General features: G+C 42.9%; 1 protein-coding gene and 2 long non-coding RNA genes across 6 annotated transcripts in view; 1 reads left to right on the plus strand and 2 right to left on the minus strand.

Annotated features, from left to right (window-relative positions):
• Nucleotides 1-11,540, plus strand: part of SLC44A2 (solute carrier family 44 member 2 (CTL2 blood group)) — a 57,629-nt gene extending 46,089 nt beyond the window's left edge. For 2 of the 3 annotated variants that reach the window (XM_081894092.1, XM_081894094.1), the window contains exons 18-22: nucleotides 1,536-1,609; nucleotides 3,137-3,207; nucleotides 3,589-3,677; nucleotides 4,154-4,238; nucleotides 6,694-7,301. In XM_081894092.1, the coding sequence (XP_081750218.1) occupies nucleotides 1,536-1,609; nucleotides 3,137-3,207; nucleotides 3,589-3,677; nucleotides 4,154-4,238; nucleotides 6,694-6,815 (441 nt within the window). In that variant the 3' untranslated portion in view covers nucleotides 6,816-7,301. Of the gene's footprint in view, nucleotides 1-1,535; nucleotides 1,610-3,136; nucleotides 3,208-3,588; nucleotides 3,678-4,153; nucleotides 4,239-6,693; nucleotides 7,302-10,269 lie in introns of those variants that run through there. The other variant, XM_081894093.1, reaches the window with a different exon arrangement.
• LOC309360388 lies at nucleotides 1-24,260 on the minus strand. 2 transcript variants are annotated; one of them, XR_014164089.1, is made up of 3 exons: nucleotides 23,398-24,260; nucleotides 14,267-14,353; nucleotides 1-474 (listed from the first exon to the last, which is right to left on the minus strand). It is a non-coding gene; the product is annotated as an uncharacterized lncRNA (long non-coding RNA). The 2 variants fall into 2 exon arrangements; XR_014164090.1 differs by having other exon boundaries at nucleotides 23,224-24,260.
• On the minus strand, nucleotides 8,239-10,263 carry LOC309360441. The gene is made up of 2 exons (XR_014164152.1): nucleotides 9,112-10,263; nucleotides 8,239-9,034 (listed from the first exon to the last, which is right to left on the minus strand). It is a non-coding gene; the product is annotated as an uncharacterized lncRNA (long non-coding RNA).
• Nucleotides 24,261-24,318: the final 58 nt, after the last annotated feature.

The following is a 24,318-nucleotide window of genomic DNA, read 5'->3' on the forward strand; positions in this document are numbered from 1 at the left end:
ATTGTTCAAAAACCGGAGCTGTTACTTCCGGGGTTTTGGCATTCATGAGCCGAAATGTTCCAAAACGGAGGCATTCGGGAACCAGGAACCGAGGTTTGACTGTACAACAAAAATGTAACCAATTTAAGTCGTGCGACTCAAATTGTGCCTACTAAACCCATTTTTTTAAAAAAGAAATGTGGACTTAAATTGCTTCTGGGGCCCCTCCAGGATTCGGGAACCTGAAGCTTAACCTTCATTAGTTTCATAGTAGATCTGTCCCTGCTTTAGACCTTGAAGAAGCCTCTGGCTAGATCTACACTTGCCTTTTAAATGCTATTAGAATGATACTAGAAATATCGTTCTAAAACGTCAAGACATGGAAGGTCCACTTTTGGTTTCTCCTTTGCTTCCTTTCCACACCATCTTCCAGGTTTCCAGTAGCAGGCTTGTTGGTTTTGAATGTCTGATGTAGATTTTTTAAATTTCGTTGTTCTGTATGGGACAATGACAATAAAGATCGTATTGTAGTTGGTTGCTCTGCAGCACCCTCTGGTGTCACATTTTAATAACACATTATGAACGTTAAAAAAGAACATCATACGGCTATATGGTTATCAGAATCATTCCTTAACTCTTTTTTTAGCATTAAAAACCATGAGTGTTGATCCACCCTCTGTTTTCAGGTATGGTGAGGCTTGAAATGTGTCTAGGTCAGTTCGTTCCAAACTTTTCATGCTGGTGACACACCTTTTAGACATGCATCATTTCGCGACGCAGTAATTCAGTTTTACTAGCAAGCCGGAAGTTAAAGTAACCCCTCTCCAGCCCTGGGAGGAGTGCGGTGAGCAATTTGCATTTGTGTAACACACCTACACACTGCAGCCGACACACCAGCATGTCACGACACACAGTTTGGAAAGCTCTGGTGATACCTGTGATTTGGGGAATGCTGTAACATGGCATGTTTGGTACTGCTACCAAACCTTGTACTCAAGACATCCCTGTCCTTTCAACCTGTGCTGGTTCTTCTGATGACAATGACATGAAGAGGAGATGTCAAAGATGCAGAGAGGGTGTTCTATTGACTCAAATGTGTTTTGAATCTGTTGACATTATGGTTTGAGCTCTATTGAAAGATATGGCGTGGAAGATATGATTAACTTAATTTTAAAAAAAAAAAAGCTGTGTTGGTTGTTCAACAGACTTGAAACATTTTGGGCCAAGCCAATAAACCATCCTTTGTTAACTGTTGAGGTATTCAATCTATATTCTTGCATTTGGTGTCATCCCACCTTTGACCACAGTTGACAAGAACCAGCACAGAGAGACACCATAAAGGAAAGCACAGAAACTCCCAACATGCTCTCTCTGCCTGCAAGTCCTCTTTGCATTCTGGAAACAGAGCAGCACTGATGCTGAACAAATGTCACATAGTCACGATCAATGTAAATCATCCATCTGGTCTGGAGCGTGAGGTCAAAAGCTCCTGATTAAAGTACCCTGGACATCTTGACGTAATGTTCATATTCTCTTTGGTGATTTCCCCCCCACAGATTGCCATTTATGGCACTAACTTCTGCACGTCTGCAAGAAATGCCTTTTTCCTGCTCATGAGGAATATCGTCAGGTGAGGGCCTGCCAAATGAGTTGCCTGGCTATTACTGCTTCAGGGCTTTAAACAGGGATAGCCAGCTTCTTTGGATGGGTGGGGGAGCATCTTCCTTGGCCAAGCTTCTTCGGGATGAAATTCTTCCAGCTTTAAGGTTCCTTCTCATTTCCCTCCCCACTCTTTTTAAGCACTTTGTTCAGAGACAGCCTGCCCACCCCATGCTGAAGAATCCTCTCAGAGCTACAAGAGAGGGTGCACAGCTTCTGCCAACTGGCACACAATGTAAAACGACATGGTATCGTATCCCATATCTTTAGAACTGGGAAGGATCCCAAGTGCCAAAGGTAAAGGTAAAGGACCATTAGGTCTAGCCGTGACCGACTCTGGGGTTGCGGCGCTCATCTCACTTTACTGGCCGAGGGAGCAGGCGTACAGCTTCCGGGTCATGTGGCCAGCATGACTAAGCTGCTTCTGGCGAACCAGAACAGCGCACGGAAATGCCATTTACCTTCCCGCCAGAGCGGGACCTATTTATCTACTTGCACTTTGACGTGCTTTCGAACTGCTAGGTTGGCAGGAGCAGGGACTGAGCAACGGGAGCTCAGCCCGTTGCAGGGATTCGAACCGCCAACCTTCTGATCAGCAAGTCCTAGGCTCTGTGGTTTAACCCACAGCGCCACCCGCATCCCAAATGGGCATATGGGCAATAGGGAATAGATGTCGGCTGGTGCAGAGGGGCCTTCTCAGTAGTGGCACCTGCCCTGTGGAATCCCCTCATCACCACCAGATGTCAAGGAGATTAATAACTATACAACCTGAAAGCAGGAAATTTTTAATATTTTATTGTGTTTTTATATTTTGCTGGAAGCTGCCAAGTGTGGCTGGGCCAACCCAGTTAGATGGGTGGCATATTAATAATAAAATTATTGTTATTAACATTGCGCTGGCTTATAGGCAAGGTTTGGGGATGTGGTCAGGGCTCTATATTTCCTGTGTAAAGAAGGCTTCAGTCCTAAATTCAAAATTGGGAATGGATCATTTTCTTGCAAACTTGGTGGTTTTGATGCGAACCAGTTCGATTCATGTGCTCTGTTTGAACCAGCTATTTGAGAGAATGCAGACTTGAGAATTTCCCTGCACAAAGAAGAAATGTGGAGGGAGGAGAGGGATGGTGAAGTCCAGTATCAGTGGTGTGAATGGGGAAGTAATATAAATCCTGAGCCACAAAAATGGCACGTGTACTGCAGGGCTCTGCAACCCATAATCTTTAGGTTGGGCCCAGTCCAGCAAGGGGAAATGCCTGGCGGTTGATTACCTATGATCTAAAGTGGCCTTGTCTAACCTGGTGCCCTCCACATGCTATTGGACTGCCTGATGTTCTGGGAGTTGAGGTCCAACATCTAGAGGGCACCAGGTTGGGAAAAGCTGCCTACAGAAACTCTACTCAGGAGTCTCTTCTAGGCATTGCTAGAAATTTCTCTAACATAATTCCACAATGGAGAGGAGGCTTAGAAAATTATTGTTTCTCCTTCTATCTGCTTTCAGGGTTGCTGTTCTGGATAAAGTCACAGACTTCCTGCTTTTCCTTGGCAAACTCCTGATTGTGGGAAGTGTTGGTAAGTTCTTGGGGATATTTCAGGCCTCCTCTCAAATATCCTTCATCCTCTGAACTGATTTATTCCGCTTCTCCTCAGGAATGAAATGCCTTCCATTTGCAGAAGCCCTCCGCCCCCTCATTCCCAGCATTGTTTTGCTTCTTACTTCCTTTCTGCTCAGCTTGTTCCCACTACACACAGATAGAAAACGCAAGGTCCAAGAGCTAATTTTGCAGAGAAGGGGGATGTTTATTTGTGCAGAGACCTTGTCGAAAGATGCATGGGGCACAGAGGGAATAGCCTCTGAGGTGGAGGAGGGGAGGAATGGATTCAAAAGTTTGACTTGAAGATCAGACAGAAAATTCTGAGATGAAATGATTTTGTTTTTCTTTCCTCTTTTAGGTATACTTGCCTTCTTCTTTTTCACCCAAAGGATAAAAGTTATTCAAGACACAGCACCACCCCTTAACTACTACTGGGTCCCCATTCTGGTTGGTATCTAAGCTAAGGACTTCTTCAGTTCTTAACTCCCCTACTACATATCTTGGAAGCTAAAGTTTCTTTCTCATATTCTCTGTCTTTCAACTATGATAGTTTGAGTTAGTCCTTGTTAGTTGTGTTGCTTGTTGAAAGGGAGGAGAAAGGGAAAGGGAGGAGAAAACCACTATTAATTTGCAGTAATATCTATATTGGACTCTCTCTCTCTCTCTTACATTTATTTCACCTGCAACGAGTTCAAGGCGGCAAATGTGGTTCTCCCCGCCACCTATTTTATTCTCACAACAACCCTGTGAGTTTTGGCAGAAAGTAACTGGCTGGCCCAAGGTCATCATCTTGACTTTTATGAACTCAGGTTTCAACTCTTGACTTCTTGCAAAAGGTGCAGCTTCAATGCCATTCCTAGTTTGCAGCCGCTGGCTAGCTGAGATGCAGCTCTAATGGAGATGATTCTCTGTTTTTCTTGCAGACGGTGGTTGTAGGCTCCTATCTAATTGCACACGGATTCTTCAGTGTGTATGCCATGTGTGTGGACACACTCTTCCTGTGTTTCTGTAAGTATCCAGCTCTGGTGCCGTTCTAGTGAAACAAGCACGTTTGCCCAAGCACTATAAACTGTAAAGGAAACGCTCCAGTCATTGTGGTATTAAACCAGCAGCTGCTGAAAATGTCCTGCAGGCAGTTTCTCCTATGCCTCCCCTACCCACAAAAGAACCACAGATTCCTGGTTCCTTGGGCCATAGTGCAAGAGGACCCTCAGAAGGCATGATGCAGGCCAGAAGAAATGGTCCTGCATGGGCCTTGGGTTTGCCAAAAGGTTGGGCTCTAGTGATATTCCATTCCAGATAACAGCCATGTCAGTCTGCTACAGCACAGACTGCTGTTGTGGGGAGGCCCAGCCAGATGGGTGGGGTATAAATAATAAATTATTATTATTACGCACTGAAGGCTAACAGATTCATTGTGATCTATGTCATGTCATCTGTCACTGACTTCTCTTCTGGGGGAAAACATTCGGATAAACTGACTTTTGAATACCAGTCATAGAAGCTGCTGGCTACAAAAAAACCCTCAGCCCTTCTGCCCCTATTTTGCCTCTGCATTTTCCAGCACTCGTTTGCTAATCAATTGGCTTACGAAGTTTAATTGGTAGATTTAATCAGCTGAAGCTGATTAACTGAAGAGGGCAGTTTCTAACTGGGAAGGCTGAGAGTTTTGATTTTGAGCCTACTTTGCAATTTAGTATCTTCTTGTCATGGGGAGTGCTAAAAAATGAAGAGTGGTAATTTAAAATGTACAGCCCGCTCCTATTCATGTTTATTCAGAAAGATGCCCACTTACTGTATTGGGGTTTGCTCCCATTGCCATGCTACGCTATGCTTCATTCCTATAATACAGTGGTACCTCGCAAGACGAATGCCTCGCAAGACGAATGCCTCGCAAGACGAAAGGGTTTTTCGTTTTTTGAGTTGCTTCGCAAGACAATTTTCCCTATGGGCTTGCTTCGCAAGACGAAACATCTTGCGAGTTTGTTTCCGTTTTCTTAAAACCGTTAATACCAGGGTGCATCCGTGCTTCGCAAGACGAAAAATCCGCAAGACGAAGAAACTCGCAGAACGAATTAATTTCGTCTTGCGAGGCACCACTGTATCTGAAAAGGGCACCTCTGAGGTTTAGGTAACTTGTACACTTATTTTGATTTAAGTAGTTGCCCTTTTTGATCATTTAAATCCTAGAGTGCCCCTATATGTGTCTGTCTTTTTGTTGCATTTGAATTGCAGCAGATTTGCATATTGACTTAAAATGTGTTTGAGGCAGCCAATCGATTCTGTTCCCAAGGGAGAATTTCCTTCCCATTCCCTTGGTCATATTCAGCTCTTGTTGTCTCCTGCCTCTTTCCTGATTCCTTTTCTTTCTCTGAATTAGAAACCCTCCATCTGGCTGTGACTTTCCCCCATTAGGTACTGCATTTACCACCTCAGTGCTTCTCAAATTGTAGATGCATGTGAGAGAGATCTTCAGCAGAGGCAGAAAAGACTGCCTACTTGGCTGAACTGTTGCAGTTTTATTTAGCTGAGAGGCTCCCTGTAGCCACCCCAGTCTTCCCTATTAGGTAGCAGTCAAGGACAGACAGAATGTGCCTTTCTATCTCAAGTCTTTATTTGCCTCCACCTCCCACACTGTAAGGCACAAAAAAAAGGGGGGGGAGAACTGGAGTTTAGGATTGCTCAAAGGAAGGACTTTTCTCACACAGTTGGCTTACAGAACTCACTGTTCTAAGATATGGTCATGGCCATCGATTCAGCAGACTAAAAAGCATCAGGAGAAGACTGCCATTCACTATTTGTCAGAACAGTGATCCAGAACCTCCCCAGATTCACAGCTAGGATACCTCTTGTCTACCTGATGCAGGAGAGAGAGAACTTGGGACAGCTGTTGAGTTTATGTTTGGTTTGTGGCTTTCCCATAGGCATCCAGCTGGTTTGGGAGGGGATGCAGTGTGGGAATAATTGACAGGTCCAAGGTCATGCAGTCAGCTTCATGGCTGCATGAGGATTTGAACCCTGGTCTCCTAGATCTTAGGACAGCACTCATAAGCACTACACCATACCAGCTCTCTGGTTCTGGAAATGACTCATTTCCACTGTAATGTGGGTTTTAGCCCCATGGTAGCAGGGCAGTACGAGCTGACTCCTCTTGCGATTGTGAAACTATTAACTTCTGATTTCTCCTTCATGTCTCCGTCATCAGCTCAGTTAGCAACTCCTCCGCTTCCGCTATAGTAGCAAGCATATTCCATAGCATAAAAGCAGTTGACTGCCTAAGCTGCCTTGCTCTTTTTCTGGGTGGAGGAATCTATTTGCAACTAACTCCAAATCTTCTCTTTCTCTTTCTCTCCCTCCCTTTTGTTTTGCATTCCTTTGCTTTTGTCTTTATTTGTTTTGCTTTGCTTCTCTCTTGTCCATCCTTCTGCGGCTGCTTTCTCTGTATTCCGTGGGATCCCAAAAGGTGAAGACCTGGAAAGGAATGATGGATCTCCTGAGCGGCCTTATTACATGTCCCCTGCACTGAGTGAAATCCTGCTGAAGGGAAGCCTAGAATCTTCCAAAAGTGCTGAGAGCCAGGAATAGGGACTGGTGCATGAAGTGGGAGAGGCACACCCAGGTTCCCTTTTGCACACCTGCCTGGTCCATGTGCAGGTGTTGTTCCTTCACGGCTTCCCTGAGAACTGGTGCAAACCTCCTAGTTTTGCTGTTCTGGGAAACAGCGCTTCCTCTGGCAAGTGGGAGGCAAACATTCTGGAGCCAGAGGAGCGGAAGCGGAAGTTCAAGGCTGAATGCGTTTAATGTCAGGAAAACTCACCGCATCTCCGTTGTTTGCACCCTGTGGTGCTGTTTTCTGCTCTCCCCAAAATGCCATCACTATAGCAAGTCTGGCTATTTAACCGGTTGCATAAATAAGCAGAATGCATACAGTACAGAGTGGGTGCTGCAGATATTTACATTAAGTATTGGATCATTTCTTGGACTTGCCCTTTCCTTGACTAGGCAGGTGTAGAACAGAGCCATTTATTTGGTTATCAGTGAATCTCGAGAGCAGGTGCTTTTGTCCAAAGGGGCAAAAGAACCAAAATTGTTGAGGTGCTAGGGATATCTTTGGCTGGTTGGGCTGGTTTTGAGTTGAGTCTACTTAGATGGGAGGCTTCGAATTGCTTAGGACTTGCTTTCAGGCAGAAGTGGAGGAGGAAAAGGATTCTAGCAGAGCAGCAAAGCAGGTATGCAAATGCATCCATGCATTTAGTGTAATGATGTCTTGCCGAAGATTTGTTTATTTGTTTTGAAGTTCCTGCTGCAACTTTGTGGGGCTCTTTCCATATAGGCTTACAGATCTGTATGACCATTTCTCCTAGTAGCTTTGAGTTTCCTTCATGTTCAGTTCCTTTACTTATTTTGTTGAAAAGCAGTATTCTGTGCAACCTGCAAGCTTGCTATCCTGCTGGATGATCCCTTTTACTGAACTGTTCTGACACTCTAGCATGCCATTGAGATTACAGTAGCTTGCAGAGTAATCTTTATACAACATTTGCTTGTTTGTAACTTCTCTACAGCTTGTCTTGATGCGGAAAGCAATGGCTACTAATTTCCCTAATGGCTCTCTTCCTAGGCTATGGTCCCAATCCCACACAGCTATGTATGCTTAAGCCCATTGAAATACATAAGTTTTTGCATACCATACTGAACTATAGTCAAAATGTAGTGTTGAAATTCCCAGTGTAGCCTTGAAATTCCCAATGGACATCTTTGCAAAGTCCTTAATTAAGCTAATAATGATCTTGAAAAATCTTTGATATCTCCTTCCTATGGCAGATAAAGTATTAGATTTCCTTCCTCAAAATACAACCCCCCTCTTGGTTTTTCAGTATTGTATAAAGCTGGAGTTTATTTTTGTCTGCTTTACAAAAGTTTTATTAGCTGAACATAGTATATGTCAGGATATTTATTCCTTGTGCCAGAAAAACAAATCTGGCTCCAATCATTGTAAAACTAAAGGGTATTGTTTTTGGTGGGGATGGAGAGGGAAGGTGAGTTAGCAAACAGTTGTGAATTTGAAAAGGAATTATGTGGGTTTGGCAGAGGCTAGGCAGTCAGAAAGGAAAGTGGGGCAGACAGAACGCTGTATTGGGAGGTTTTCTTGAAAACACTTAATGCATTCTGCATCTTCTTCCACACGGCATAAAACTTCCAGATTCCATCTCGGAAAACTCAGTGCCTTATTAAAGAGATACTTCCTTTATGTTAGCTCTCCAGGTGTCATGTGGAACATTATCCACTTCAAGTTTATGGTCTGGAATTACCTTTGATTAAATATAATTATGATAAGATTTTTTTTGATTTTTTTTTTTTTTGTCCCTGGCTTCTTGGTTATCCTTGAGAGTTGCTTTTGGCACAGATATTCTGTAAACATGCAAAAGATAGCATAGGGTCAATTCAAAATGAAATTAAATGAATGTTGACAAAGACTCACTAGTGATCTTCATCACAATGAGATGGAAACTTGTTTTTTTTAAAAGATGAAATTGGAGACCAAAAGCATTATAAATTCTCGCATCTGTAGTGTTTCATGAGACAATGGCCAGCCTGGAAACTCCTGTGGCTAGTGGCAGGCAGTTGTTTTCTAAAGGAGCTAAATGTAGTTGGAAGTGCTTTGAGAAAGGTTTTGCTTCCCATAATGTGTACACATATCTTCTGCCCCAGAGTTGTCTCTGGCTAAACAGGCTCTGGAAGCAAAATAAAAGGTGAAAATAATTTTCCAGAGACAATACTAGTATGAAATCCAAAAAACTATGGTCCTACTGCTGTCTGTTGATGACCTGAGCAGGCAGAGCACTTTTTGAAGTTTTTGAAGACGTCACTGTTTCTGGTGGACTTTTTTTTGGAGCAGCCAATTTTGGTTTTGAGCAGATCACTCATACCTGTATCAGGAATATGCCTCTTTCTTGTGCTGCACCAGTTTTTAAATATATATATATGCAGGGAAGTTGACAAAAGGCTGCAAAGACAGAACTTTGTGAAGAGAAGGCCTGATGCAGGTTTGATATGTGTCTGGCAAATGGGCCAGTATGCTATTCACATACATTGGATCTTATATCACAAAAGAGGCACAGGATGTGAGTAGGGGAATGGTGCTCTTTACAAAGCTTAATTGATCAGTTTGATGCTCATAAAAAAGATAAAGAATTTCCAAATAAAAAGACAAGCAGAGCAAAAGTTCATATAACTTATCACCACCACTGTTGCTGCCACGGCCAGAGGCAGTATTCTTCAGCTTCTCTTCCTGCTTCCCCATGGAGGAAAAAAGATCCTCTTCATTGCCACCCCTTGGAAAAAGAATGCAGGTGTAAATCTTGACTCTGCATTTTGAATATGCAAATAGAACTCCTCATCTTCTCCTCCGGTTCTGTTTGCCTGGAATCTTGCTAAATTTAAAAGGCTGTTGGATTAAATTCTATCCTCAAAAGAAGCTGTGCGGTTCAAAGTTTATATGTACCTGCTTGTTGGGCATTGAAAGGTTCAACTGACAGCTTCGTTCTAAGCACTCAAGTTACATGCAGAGAGGAGGGAAGTTGTGAGCTTCCCACTTAATTTTCTTAATGCAAATGTTGCCTCAAATGTGAGATTTCATCTAGATCTTGACATCTGTGGAATCATTAGGACACTGCCATAGCCTTGAGAATGGGGTGATCCATCTCCTCGCACCGAGACATGGTTGAGGAAACCCATCCTGACCATATCCTCCACCATGAGGAATTGTTCAATCTTCCTTGAGGAAAAGTGGAAGGATTGACTTGTCAGTTCGAAATCCTCAGTTTGGGACATGCATCTAGAGTAGGGAACACTAGCTTGCTTGGGGGGAGTCCCAGCCTCCAGTTAGTGGTGTCAGGTTTCCCTGTGTCTTCACGGGTTCAGATTGCTAACACTTTCCCTTTGTGATGGCCTTACTTGATCCCAGATACCTGCCATTTGGTACTTGGGAGACATCCCTTTTCACATCCCTTTTGCTGGGGGAATTTGTCTCTCTTTGCAGTGGAAGATCTGGAACGTAATGATGGCTCTACCGAAAAGCCTTACTTCATGTCATCTAATCTGAGAAAGCTCTTGAAGAAGACCAACAAACAGCAAGCAGATGCATAGCTGGCCCTCCCGTTCATTCCTGTTGCTTCCGTTGGTAGCATGCAGCAGACGCACTGGAATTAACCAGTCTGAGATTTGTCGAGCCTTTTCTTTGAAGAGCAGCAATCTGTGGGGTCCTGCTTCCACTTGCTGTGCCAGAACAACAGTAGCTTCCCTTGATTTGGAAACACTCTTGGCCCACCCCCCTTGAAAAACGAGGAACTTGTGTCACAATAGCTCCATCTGAAGTCTTGAGTGTAGAGGTATCTGCTACTAAGTCAATCAAAGCCTCCCTGCTCACGATCAGCCTGGAGCGGCTGGGTTTCTTGCTTGCCAGTGCAGAAGCAGTTTGCAGAAGCGATTTCAGTTGCCAGCAGTCCAGGGAGGCTGTAACCCGCTAGCCAGCTGAGCTGATTTCATTCCATTAACTTGTTTCAGTAGACTCCAAACTGGCCTCAATCCAAGTGTTCTGGCTTAATCTTAAAACAAATAATCTTGGAGAAGTTGGATCATTCCAGTAACACATTTTTTAACCGTTTGTATTTACTAAGTGTCTTTTCTCCTTGTCGTGGCGTTTACTTCATTATATACACCCCTTGCCACTTGGGATAGACACCTTTAAAGGAGCAAGTTGCCTTTAAGCATGGCACGTTGACTTCGTGGATAATTTAGAACCTCTTCCAAATGACTAGCAGCCTTTCATACAAATGCTGTGAAGAAAAGCTTATAGGCAACTGTTGTTGGGGTTGCCGGTGAAAGAAAGCTTGGGTAATAGCGCTGTTGTTTCTTGAATGATGGGGCAAAATGGTTGTAGCAGCTTTGACTTGCTAAATAGGGAAAGGTCTTCAAAATATTATTTGCAAGAAAAAAGCTGTGTGTTTGTTGGGGGGGGGAGTAAAGTAAGTATAAACTATGGAATAACTAAATATGAGGCAGAACCTAAATATATGCAAAAATGTATCACTAAAATGCAAGGATGTAGGAGGATTAGTTGGAAAGAGTTCCAAATTGTGGCTACAGGAATTGGTAACTTTCCACAAAGGTAATGATAATACCATCAATCAATTTTTAAATCTGGGCAGTTAATTTTGTGTTTGCTTTTTATAGTCCTTTTCTACTCTCCTATACATCCCTGTATCTTTCAAAAATATTTTATAACTGAAACATTAAACATTTTGTTTTGTACATCTGTTTAGTGTGGTTTTCTTTTTTACTCAATCTGTAATTCCAACAAAACTTATGAAGTCTAATGCAGTTTGTATTTTTAGAAATCAAAGTAATTAGTGGTGTCTTTCTCCCCCACGCCAAAATTCATCCACTGCATGGAAGATGTTCTACATTTACGCTTCACGAATTTGCGTGTCATCCTTGCGCAGGGGCCATGCTAATCTTCTCTGTATCGTTCCAATTTTAGTATATGTGCTGCCGAAGCGAGCACGGAAGATGTTCTACATTTAAACTATTGGGGGCCTTCAAATATATACTAAAGGAAAACCTATTATATTATTTCTTTATTTAACTGAACTCTAGTCCAAAAAACAATTTAATAGAAAGGGGAAATTATGTGTTTGGCACAGCCCTCTTTCTTTTAGGAACCTGAGTAAGCAGATTCCATAATCAGGTTGGAAATCAACACTTTAACTGGAGATCCCAGATGTAAATAAATGTATCTTGGCATATCTTAAGGAGACATTCATTTCAAAGAAGATGCCACCCAAAACTGTTAATTCTGTGATCTCAGGCATTGGGAACAACCCACCTGTTGAGCACATGTTTTCAATAGGACATCACAGTTGAGAAGGGGTCAAAATCCCTTATGTGGGGTTCCCCAAGGGAAGCCCCAAGCTCAAGTGCTGGCAAAATGCTTCCCCATCAGCTGACAGGAAAATGAGAATAGAAGCCTACATTTAGCAGGTATCAGATGCACATGGGAGAAAAAACCCCTTGCAGCCAGTGTCTGCAAAAAAGAAACAGAAAAAGGGTGATCCACTGCCCCAAAGGAGGGCTCATGGGAGTGGTTGGGTGAAGGGATACCAAAGAAGGGTGTCAAAAATGCCAGAGGGATCAGTTCTAATGCTTTATTCAAGAAAAGTGTAGACTTGCAGCAGATCAGCCTCCCAGCCTTTACAGACTCAGGATGGCTACCGCAGCAAGGAGATGGCTTCTCTGCACCCAAGCAAACATTCATACATTCTTTATACACAAAGCAGCATACATCAGTTTGGCCACAACTTCCCATTGTTTTACCTGACCAGATGAGAGCATAGGTGGCAAACACCCAAATCTTACAGATAGTTCCCCTTTCTGGGATCATAGCACAGCACCCAAGCCGACAGATAAGGATAACATTAGAGCCTGCTAATTAGCTTATATCAAAGCAGGTGAATATATATGAGCTCATTGCTGCAAGAACAACCAATTATTGTGGGGTTATCTTGATTACTAAGATGTCATTAGCGAAGCTTCTGGAACAGGTCACCTTTGATTCAACCCAACTGTTTCCCAGACTGTTTCCTCTATACAGAAGCCATGCAGGGATGTGTCCCAGAGCAGTTTGGCTCTGCTAGTGATCCCATGCCTCTATAAGGCTTGCACATGCATCCAGGAGTTGGAATAATGCTTCTTTGATTGAATAGGAGACTCTCTACTTGTGTTGCTGCAACATTTCCCCTTAAAGGAACTTCAAAGGGACCAAATATAGACCAAAAGTCCCAGAAGGCAGTAGAAGTAGGAAAAGGCAGAATGTTCTAAAAAGACTACAGCATGCCTCCATCAGAAAAGAGAGAATCTAGACATAGCAGCGGATATAATGGGAGGCAACACAATTGTCCAAATCCCAGAGAGGGAAAGGTATTTGAAAACACCTGGGAGAAACTAATATCACCTATGCATGTCAAAACTCCTCCGACCATGAACAGCTGGGTAACTGGTCTCCTGACCCAGCACTAGTATGTGAAAATTCTTATATTACACACGTGGATCATAACAACACGCAGTTCAACACAAGCTCTACCCCTAATCAACAGGCTCAGTCCACAGCCAAAGGAACTGATAGGGCAGAGTGAGAAAGATTTGCAGATTTGTATGGCTACCTCCGAGACAATTGTCTCCTTAATGCCCAAACTAACGGGGGGGGGGGGGATTCAGAGCTTGGACTGCTTAAGAAAGGAACTATCTGGCATCAAGGCTAATATGCTTGTCTTGTTAGGGCTAATTGAGCTGGGGATCCTAACAACAGTTTCCGCTGGCACAACCCAATAAACCTAACCAAGACTGCCTATGCATGCAACAGTACAAAATAGGAATGAGGTGGTAGGATGGCTTTGGACCTCATTAATCTGCAGATTGGGGGCAGGGATCGTGTTTCTGAATACCCCCCTATGTACTAGTAATAAAACTGCTAACTGCTATTATTGTTTTACTGATAATTCCTGCCAGTAGCAAACTGTCAGAGCAGTAAGTGGGCGAGCTAGAATCCTCCTGTCTGATGTAATAGGCTTTTATTTGCAGGCGATACTTTGTGTGAGAGAAGAATTAAGGCAGCACCATCCACAGGGTGAAGTGATAGGTGGAGACCAACAAGTATGAGACCACTGAGTGGACTCCTATCTCGAGAGAGAATGGAGTGTTCCTCAGGGCGTGGAACCAAATGGCACCAAAGTGACCTTCCTGGGGTGCACGTGCAAACTTGGACCCCAACCAGTGGTTAAAGTCAGCCTCTTAGTCCATAAATCAACAAGGCCATTGTGTGGCCTGGTTCACATACAAGGAACATTGCTGGATTCCTACATTAACATAGTGGAACACAACTCACCCACCTAGAAATACATGTTTCCCCATCTATGTTCCCCACTGACATTTTGTTCTAGTGCTGCCACTCTTCACACAAGGCAATCAAAACTATGACTTACCAGGATCATGCGACTGTGCAGGGTTTAGAGAGCAGTTCTCCGAAAGCTCTTTCATCTCTTACCCTGTACTGCAGCCAAGAACAAAACCTTGAAATATGAAACCACAGTTAAAGGGGATTTGGAATTTGTATACAAGTGAGAAAAGAGCCCTGTACCCTTTGCTGTTTCTCTTTTTTTCTTTATAAATATTTTATTAGGTTTTTAATAAACAAATTTCCACTTTCAAATACATACTTCCATAGATCCAATGGACTCCCCCCATCTCCCGAGCACTGCATTCCCTGTGTAACCAAAACCTCAGCAATTTGTTAACTTATTTTATACATAACAATATCTTCCATTTTATCGTGTTATCTGATGTAAACATTTCAGTACAATTGCATTAATTTTTAATTTCCACACAATAAAAATATTTCATTATCTCACTTCTGTCTTATAGTGTCTTATTTATCAATTCAGAAATTTGCCGATACTGAAGCTATACCTTCCTAGATAGGAGCATTTTTTAACATTCATACAACTTATAATGCTTTTTCAAATAGTCCTTAAAATTTTCCCAAACTTCCTCCGTTTCTTTTTCTCCCGAGTCTCGAATTCTGCCAGTCATTTCAGCCAACTCCATATAGTCCATCAGCTGCGTCTGCCATTCTTCCAATGTGGGTAGATTTTGTGTCTTCCAGTGCTTTGCCAACAAAATCCTCGCTGCTGTAGTAGCGTACATAAAGAAAGTTCTATCTTTCTTGACCATCCTCTGGTCTACCATGCCCAGAAGGAAGGCCTCCGGTTTCTTAGGTAAGGTGAATCTCAGCACCTTTTTTAGTTCATTATGTATCATTTCCCAGAAGGCCTTCACTTTCGGGCAGGTCCACCAGAGGTGTAAAAATGTCCCTTCCTCTTCCTTACATTTCCAACATTTATTATCGGACAGGTGATATATCTTTGCAAGCTTGACTGGGGTCATGTACCACCGGTATATCATTTTCATAATGTTTTCCTTCAAGGCAGTACATGCCGTGAATTTCATTCCGGTGTTCCATAACCTTTCCCAGTCTTCAAACATAATGTTATGCCCCAAGTCCTGTGCCCACTTTATCATAGAGGATTTGACCATCTCATCCTGTGTGTTCCATTTAAGCAGCAAGTTATACATTCTCGAAATTAGCTTAGATTTTGGCTCAAGCAACTCTGTTTCTAGTTTCGATTTTTCCTCCTGAAAACCCACTTTTTTGTCTGCTTTAAAAACTTCCTGGATTTGAGCATAATGCAACCAATCTCGCACCTTGTTTTTTAACTTTTCCATACTCTGTAACCTCCATTTATCTCCAATTTTTTCAATTATTTCCCAATATTTAGGCCAGTGGGCCTCCATATTGAGTCTTTTACGTGCTTTGGCCTCCATCGGTGAGAGCCACCTCGGAGTTTTACTCTCCAATAAGTCTTTATATTTTGACCAGACCATGAAAATTGCCCTTCTGACAATATGGTTTTTGAACAATTTATGAACTTTAACCTTGTCATACCACAAATATGCATGCCACCCAAAAGCATTATCAAATCCCTCCAGGTCAAGGACATCGGTGTTCTCCAATAAAATCCAATCCTTCAACCAGCAGAGGGCTGCAGCTTCATAATATAACCTCAAGTCCGGCAGGGCAAACCCCCCTCTTTCTTTCGCATCTGTTAGTATTTTAAACTTTATTCGGGGCTTTTTGCCCTGCCAGACAAATTTAGATAAATCCCTCTGCCATTTTCCAAAACATTCCACCTTATCCACGATCTGGAGGGCCTGAAACAAAAATAGCATTTTCGGCAATACATTCATCTTTATAGCAGCTATTCTGCCCAGCAAGGAAAGTTTTAATCTTGACCATATTTCCAGATCTCTTTTGATCTCTAACCAACATTTCTCATAGTTGTCCTTAAATAAATTCAAATTTTTGGAGGTCAAATGGACCCCTAGGTACTTTACTTTTTTGACCACATTTAGTTCTGTTTCTTTTCTGAACTCCTCTATTTCAGTAGTTGTCAAGTTTTTTACTAAAACTTTAGTTTTTTGTTTATTCAGCTTGAATCCCGCCACCCGACCAAAGTCAGAAATTAATTCTAACGCTCTTTTAGTACTAGAGGCTGGCTCCTGTAATGTTAATACCAAGTCATCTGCAAAAGCTTTCAGTTTATATTGTTTCTCTCCGACCACAATTCCCTGTGTCAACCGGTCATTTCTAATCATGTTCAATAGCACCTCCAGGACTGAAATAAACAACAGAGGAGATAGAGGGCACCCCTGTCGTGTCCCTTTTTCAATTTTGAACTCCTCTGTCACCACGTTGTTTACTATCAATTTAGCTTTTTGTTCTGAATAAATTGCTTCTATTCCATTTTCAAACCCCCGCCCTACTCCCATCCTTTCCAAATTTTTCTTCATAAACAGCCAAGAAATGTTGTCAAAGGCCTTCTCCGCATCAATAAAAATCAACACCGCTCTTGTGTTTGAATTAATCTGTAAAAACTCCAAAATGTCGATGATGTTTCTTGTGTTGTCAAATAAATGCCTACCAGGGAGAAAGCCTGCTTGGTCCTTATGAATCACTTCATTTAAGACTTTCTTAAACCTACTTGCCAAAATGTCTGCAAAAATTTTGTAATCCACATTTAGGAGTGAGATAGGACGGTAGTTTTTAAGTTGAGTTTTTTCAGATTCTAGTTTTGGGATCAACGTGATGAAAGCTTCTTTCCACGTTTCCGGTGCCTTCCTCCCCTCCATAATCTGGTTGCAAACTTCCAGCAATGGTTGTATCAATGAATCCTTCAGTACCTTATAATATTTGGAAGTAAGCCCATCAGGTCCCGGAGATTTGCCCAGTTGAAGGTTCTGAATGGCGCATTCAATTTCTTGAGTTGTAATATTACAGTTCAGGATTGCTCTCATTTCCTGGGGTATTTTTTGTAATCCATTAGTTATAACAAATTGGTCCACCTCTGAGCTTTTTTGTGGCCTTTGAGAATAAAGTTCTTTGAAATATCTCTGGAAGGACTTTCTAATTTCGTCGGGTTTCTGAACCATTCTCCCTTCAATCTCTAGATTTGTAACTGTGTTAAGTTTTTGTCTCTTTTTCAACTGCCAAGCCAACAATTTTCCACATTTGTTAGCAGATTCAAAGGATCTTTGTTTCATTTGTTTAATTTTCCATTCCACCTCTTGATTTATCAGTTTCGAATATTGTGCCTGGAAAAACTTCACTTCTCTCAATACTTCCTTTGATTTAGGCCTGGATCTCAGTTTTCTCTCTCCTTCTCTTATTTTCTCCAAGATCTTCTCCTTCTTTTCATTCCAGAGTCTTTTTTTAATCGTGTTCTGTTGTATTAGAAACCCTCTTATAACTGCTTTGCTTGCGTCCCAGATTATTCTTTTTTCCACATTTGTCTTTAAGTTTATTTCAAAATAGTCCTTTAAAACTTTTTGGGCCTTCTTAACAATCTCCTGATCTCTTAACAAAGCGTCATTCATTCTCCATCTGAACGATCCGGTTGTATTTAGTCTCAGTTCCATTCTCAAGGCGTTGTGGTCGGAGCAGGTTTTTGGGCAGATTTCCACTTTTCTGGTCTTAGGTGCCAGCCCTCTAGTTATCCATATTTGGTCGATTCGCGTCCATGTCATATGGGCCTCAGAAAAAAAAGTTCCTTCTTTCCCTAGAGGGTTCTTGATCCTCCATATGTCAATCAAATCCAAATTGTCAGTCATTTCAAAAAAGGTTTTTGGTAGTCTGCCATCTTTCGTTATATTAGCACTTTGTGACTTATCCATATTCACTGAGGCGACACCGTTCATATCTCCCAACATGATAATGTTGTTATAGTCCAAATAGTCCAGCATAATCTCGTGCAGCTTCTTAAAAAATTCCGATTTTCCATCATTTGGGGCGTAGATTCCTAGAATTAAAAACTTTTCTCCTTGTGTCTGGATTTCAATTGCCAAAATTCTGCCCTGTTCATCTTTAAATACAAATTTTGGGGACAAGTTCTCCTTTGCATAAATCACCACTCCTCTTTTCTTAACTTTATCCGATGAAATAAATTCTTGGCCTAACCTTTTATTGATTAACACTTTTCTGTGGAGTCTTGTCACATGCGTTTCTTGCAGGCAAATAATGTCCAATTGTTCTTTTTTCAAAATATGAAATACTTTTCTGCGTTTTTCTGGAGAATTCCCGCCATTTATATTCCAACTAAGAAGCTGTAGAGACATCCCGGCCTACTTCTTGGGTATCACAGTTGGGTATCTAATTTGTCGTCCTTTTCCGGAAGCTGTGGTGCCGGGCCGCCTCCAGATGGTATGGATCCTGGTGGTAATCCCGGTGGTGGAGGCCAGGAATCTGCAGCTCTCTTTTGGAGGTCCTCCTCGTTGTCGTGTAGGAACTTCTGGTGGTCTTCTGGTGTTTTAATTCTTACCTTCTTTCCTCTATAGGTGAATGACAGACCTTGAGGAAATTCCCACCTATAAGGGATTGCGTTGTATCTTAACAATTTGGCCAAGTCTGTGTATGTGGCTCTAAGGTCCAACAAATATTTAGGAATGTCTCTATAAATTTCTGCCCTTTTGCCTTCAACTTCCAGGGATTTTTTAAAATGTTGGCCTAATATCTTGTCTCTTTCCTCTCTTGTTCTCAAACAAACCAAACAGTCTCTGGACTTATCTTTCTTAACCGATCTTCCCAGTCTGAAGGCCGTCACAATCCTGAAATCTTTATCTTCTTCAACCCCCCAAAATTTAGAAAACAACTCCGTCAAGAATTTCTCTAGGTTGCCCTGTTCCAACTCTGGGACAGCCCTCAGCCTAAGATTACATTCCTTACTTTTCAGTTCCACCATTGACAGGTAGGCTTGCTGTTCTCCTACCTGTCTTTTCAAAGGTCTTACTTCCCCTTTGATCTCTTCCACCTTCTTGCACGCTTGCTCAGCTTTTTGATTGGCTTCCGCAGCTAGTTTGTAGTTCTCCGCCGTAGCTCCTTGCAGTTTCTCAATAGCCTGAGTGTGCTGCGAAACCTGATCTGTTAACTTGCTGATAGTAGATGTAGCTCTATCAATTTTAGATGACTGATCGTCCACCTTCTTATTCAGAAGTGCCAGTTGTTCCAAAATTTGTTTCAAGACTAGATCAGTTCCTCCAGCTGCCATTTCTTCTGTAGCAGGCGTTTCAACTTCTTCCTCCTGCGCCGTCAGCACAGTTGGCACCGAGGATCTACGATGATGAATCAAGGTTGTTTGGACAAGCTGCCCAGCTCTCTTATCTTTTTTCTTTTCTTTAGCTTCCTCAGCTAAAGCTTCCTTAGCTTTAGCTGCTCTTGTTTTCGCTGGGCCACTCATTCCCCAGCTGCTGATCAAGGTCAAATAGTCTTTCAATCCATGAGAAAGGCAAGCCCAGAGTATAAACAATTAAACCACAAAAAATCCCAATAGGATACAGTTCCCAGACCTCAATGCCTCCGCAAATCCACTAGGGGGGGTTTTCATAGGAAAGAAAGTTTCTTTTCCATCATCAAAGCTCCTATTTCAACTGAAGTCCCCAAGTTCAGAAAGGAGGCTTTCAGAAAGTTCTGTTTCAAATTAGTGCCACAAGGTAACGGAGAGGTTTCAATGACAGTATTAAAGCGATAGTGTATCCATCAATGCAACAGTTTATGTTAAGAAAAAAGTTTCAGCAGCCTGACAGTACTCCTTTACAACACTGGCAGTCCAATAACTCGGTTATCCCCTTCAATTCCACATCTCTTCACAGTAGGAGGAGGATTCTCTAACGCAATGAACCAAAAAATTTACTTCTTCACTCTTTTCAATTTCTAGAAACACACAGTCTATTAATGCCCCTTCTTACTTCTTTCAAAGTCTCTTTTTAGCGCTTCAGCCCGCATCGGGTTCTTTTGCTTTGCTCTGATTAGCAGGACCGGAAGGCGGACTTCCTGTTACTCGCCTCCCGTTTTCAGCCGAAATAGACAAATTTAAATTAATCCTTAATCAGTTCTTTGGTACCCCTTACTCACGGGTAGATTGCAGCCAATTTCGATGTTTTTCAAGAAGAAAGGTCGGCGCTCATCAGCAACAGCAGCGCGGCTTCACTTCCGCGAAAAGAGCGATGAACTCACAGCGCCGCTCCCCCGTTCACGATCCGGAGCCTCTTACGAGGTCCCTTCCTCGCTTCTGGGGGGGCTTCTGGCACCCGCCGAGTCCCACGGCCACAGGCTCGCTCTGCCTGCGGTTTATCTGAATGGGTCTCCGCTTCGCCGTAGCGGACGACCCTTTTTCGCGGAGCCCCTCTTCACTGAGTAAAGAGGACCGCCATTGCCGTTTTGCGCCGCCTCCGGAAGCCCACCCTTTGCTGTTTCTCTGCTCTCAAGCGCCCTGCCAGGGTTCTAATATATGCCTAACTTGGAGTTAGGCACCTAGTCGAGCCTGCCTCTGCCTCCCATTGCCTCATGGTCAATACAGACCAGGCCGAGTATTTGGTCCCTATAATTTTGGAGGTGATGAGCATGGTTACAAAAGAAGCATCAGAGACTAGAGAGGAATTTTCAGAGAAAAGAAATGAAAGGTGCAAATAAAAAGGAATTTAGAAACCTTCTCAAGGAAAAAAGTAAAAACTCTAATAAAGTGTTAGGGTGCCTTTTCAATCTTCTGTGGGCATCCCTTTTCCCCAATTTATTATTTCTTTCAAGATCTGTTTGAGCAAAAATCTGATAACAAAAGATTAATCATTTAAGTGCTACATATCTGTGAGAGGGAATGTTACTTGGAGAGGAATCAGCACTGCAGTACTTGGCATTCCCAAGTAGTGACCAAAATGCAATTGATGTAAGTGCCCCCTGCATAGTGCATTTGAAACATTGGCTCAGTGTATTAAATGGGAGCTCTTATTTTGCACTGTATTATTCTCCCTCAAAAATGATTTGTGAAACCAGAACAAATTTGGAAATATAAGCTTAACTTCTATAATTTCTTCACTAGATTTGTTTTTTAAAATATGAGCTTCAATAAATCCCTCTCTTAAAACAATTAACAGGTCAACACAACCAGATTAAATTAACTAAAATCCCAACATTTCTGCTTGCTTGGGTGAGGAATCAATCCAAAAAATATAAATAATTCTGTTTTTTGTAATTGTTTTAATGATGTTTTGAGTATGATGTTATATGGCTGCTTTTGGATCCTTTGGGAGGAATGACATCACTGTAAAATAATAATGGATCCCCATATTATTGTGGGATACTGCAGCAGGATTACAAAAGGAGTTCTCTTCACCCCACCACAGAAAGCTACAGATGTGGACCACACAAATAATTCTGGTCTTTGCTCCCATGTAAGCTGGCATCAGTGATCTGTAGTTGGGAAGGACTGGCTCCTTAAATCCAATTTTCAGAGCAGCCATTCTGCAAAGCCAGGATGTGCAGAAACTTGGAATGACTTTTATAACATTGCTTGGAACATAATGCTCAAAGGCTGAACGACTCAAAGGGTAAGGCAGACTGAGGTCTATGGGAGTTCCTATTAACTAATGAAACAGTCAGTCTGTGAACAGTTAGAAAAAGGATGATGTGATTACTAAGACCCAGCATGGGTTTCTAAAAAAACAAGTCATGCCAGATGAATCTCATTCCTTTTTTATATATACAGTGGTACCTCAGGTTACATACGCTTCAGGTTAAAGACTCCGCTAACCCAGAAACCCAGTACCTCGGGTTAAGAACTTTGCTTCAGGATGAGAACAGAAAATGTGCGTCTGCGGTGCGGCAGCAGCAGGAGGCCCCATTAGCTAAAATGGTGCTTCAGGTTAAGAACAGTTTCAGGTTAAGAACGGACCTCCAGAACGAATTAAGTACTTAACCCGAGGTACCACTGTATAAAGTAACAAGCTTGGTGGATCAGGGGAATGCTGTGTATCTTGATTTCAGTAAGGCTTTTGACAAAGTTCCACATGATATTTTTGAGGGGAGCAGCTAGTAACACATGAGCTGGATTAGGTAACTGTTGGGTGGATTTGTAGCTGGGTGACTGACCAAACCCAAAAAGTGCTCATTAATGGTTCCTTATCATCCTGGAAAAGAGTGACAAGTGGGGTGCCTCAGGGTTCTGCCTTGGGCCCATTGCTGTCCAATGTCTTTATAAACAACTTGAATGAAGGAATTGAAGGGATGCTCACCAAATTTGCAGATGACACCAAACTTGGGGAGGGGGGTAGCTAATGAGTCAACAGTGGGATGCAGCAGTAAAAAAAAGCTAATGCTATCAACCAGTATAGGCTCCAGATCAAGGGATACTGTACAATAGTACCACTCTATCCTGCCTTGGTCAAACCCCACCTGGAATAGTGTTGTTCTGGGTGCCACAATTTAAGGAGGATATTGCCAAGCTGGAACATGTGCCGAGTAGGGCAAACAAGATGATCAAGGAAATGGAAACCAAGATGGATGAGGAATGATTGAGGGAGTGGTTATTTTTAGCCTGGAAAAGAGACAGAGAATATATGATAGTCATATTCAAATATTGAGAGGACTGTCACATCAGGAAGTACCTTCTGACAGTGAGAGCTGTTCAACAGTGGAATGGACTCCCTTGAGAGGTTGTGGATTGTCCTTTCTTGGTTTTGAAGGAGAGGTTGATCATGTCACACATTAGCTGCGATTCCTGCATTGCAGGGGGTTGGACTAGATGACCCTAGAGGTCCCTTCCAACCCCACAATTCTTATTCTAATATTTCATTCTTTAGCCCAATCTTAAGCATATTTATTTACACAGAAATAAGTCTTACTCAGTGGGGCTTGTTTCCCAGATTTTTACTGGATTTTATAATAACTGTAGTGTGCAGCTTGTTTTATGCTATCCTTTCCACGCTTACTTCCATTTTTAATTTACACCCCTCCAAAAATTCAGTATTGCATGTGAAAATACAAGCAGTAAAACAATACCTAGTATCACTAGTTCGGTCTGGACATTCCCCTAGATCCCTTTTAAGTTGCAATGTGGCTACAGCCATGTGGCGACCACCTTAAGTGTTTCCCTTGTTGTATCACACCTGAGAGCGCCACCAGCAGCTAAACAAGACATAACAAGACAAAGGCATCAATCCCATCCCCATTAACCTGGTAGCAAATGCCACTAAATTCAACATGACTTGCTTGGGTTAGAATCGCACTGCAAATCGCACTAATCTCAATAGGACTTGCTTCCAAATGAAGCAGGCAGGTCCGCTTGCGCAGAAGTTTGCTATCGGCTCGGCTGCTTCGTCTAACGGGTGCAATTTATGAATGCTACAGGCGGATTATTAACAAGGCGTCCGACTACAAAAGGATTAAGGGCGTGCCTAAACGTGAGTATTTTATTCTTATATGATGGGCACCGTAGGAACTGAAGAACTCCGAGCAACTATAGCTGAGTGGCAAAGCTTCCGCCTTGCAAGCAGAAGGTCCCGGGTTCGATCCCCGAGACCCCCAGATCAGAGTTGCGAGGGACTCCTGCCAAAAATCCTGGGAAGCTGTTGCCAGTCAGTGCAGACAATACTGAGGTAGATGGACCCCCTTAATGGTATGGTGAGCAGCTTCCTGACGCCGAAGCAATGGGTGTTTAGGATCGCTGCTTTACTGCGCACACTTCGCGCCGTGGAAGGTGGGCAGGCCGGTGGCTGTTACGACGCTTTGGGTCGCCCTGCCTGTGCAAGATAAAGAGACCGACCAGTTCAATAAATAAAAAAGATATACTGTATATCTAAAGGTAGTCGCGCCCTCCTTCCACCTCCACAACCCCCTTTTCCTCGAATATTTGAAAGCAACCGTCCCGTTTCGCGTGTGGGGACGCGCGGCGTCGAGCGCCCCGCTCATCTCAGGCCGCCGGCTACGCACGGCTCGCGCGTGAGGAGACAAGATGGCGGCGGGGAAGGAGGCGGGGCGGAAGGGCTAGAACGCCGCGCTCCTCCACCCCGCAGGCAAGGCGCGCGCCTCCTCGCCCGGCCGCGATTGGAGGAGAGGGGGCGCGAACCACGTGGTCCGGCGACCTGCCTTTCTCCT

This window comes from Podarcis melisellensis (assembly GCF_964234715.1).
Source record: "Podarcis melisellensis genome assembly, chromosome: 17".
NCBI classification, from domain to species: Eukaryota; Metazoa; Chordata; class Lepidosauria; order Squamata; family Lacertidae; genus Podarcis; species Podarcis melisellensis.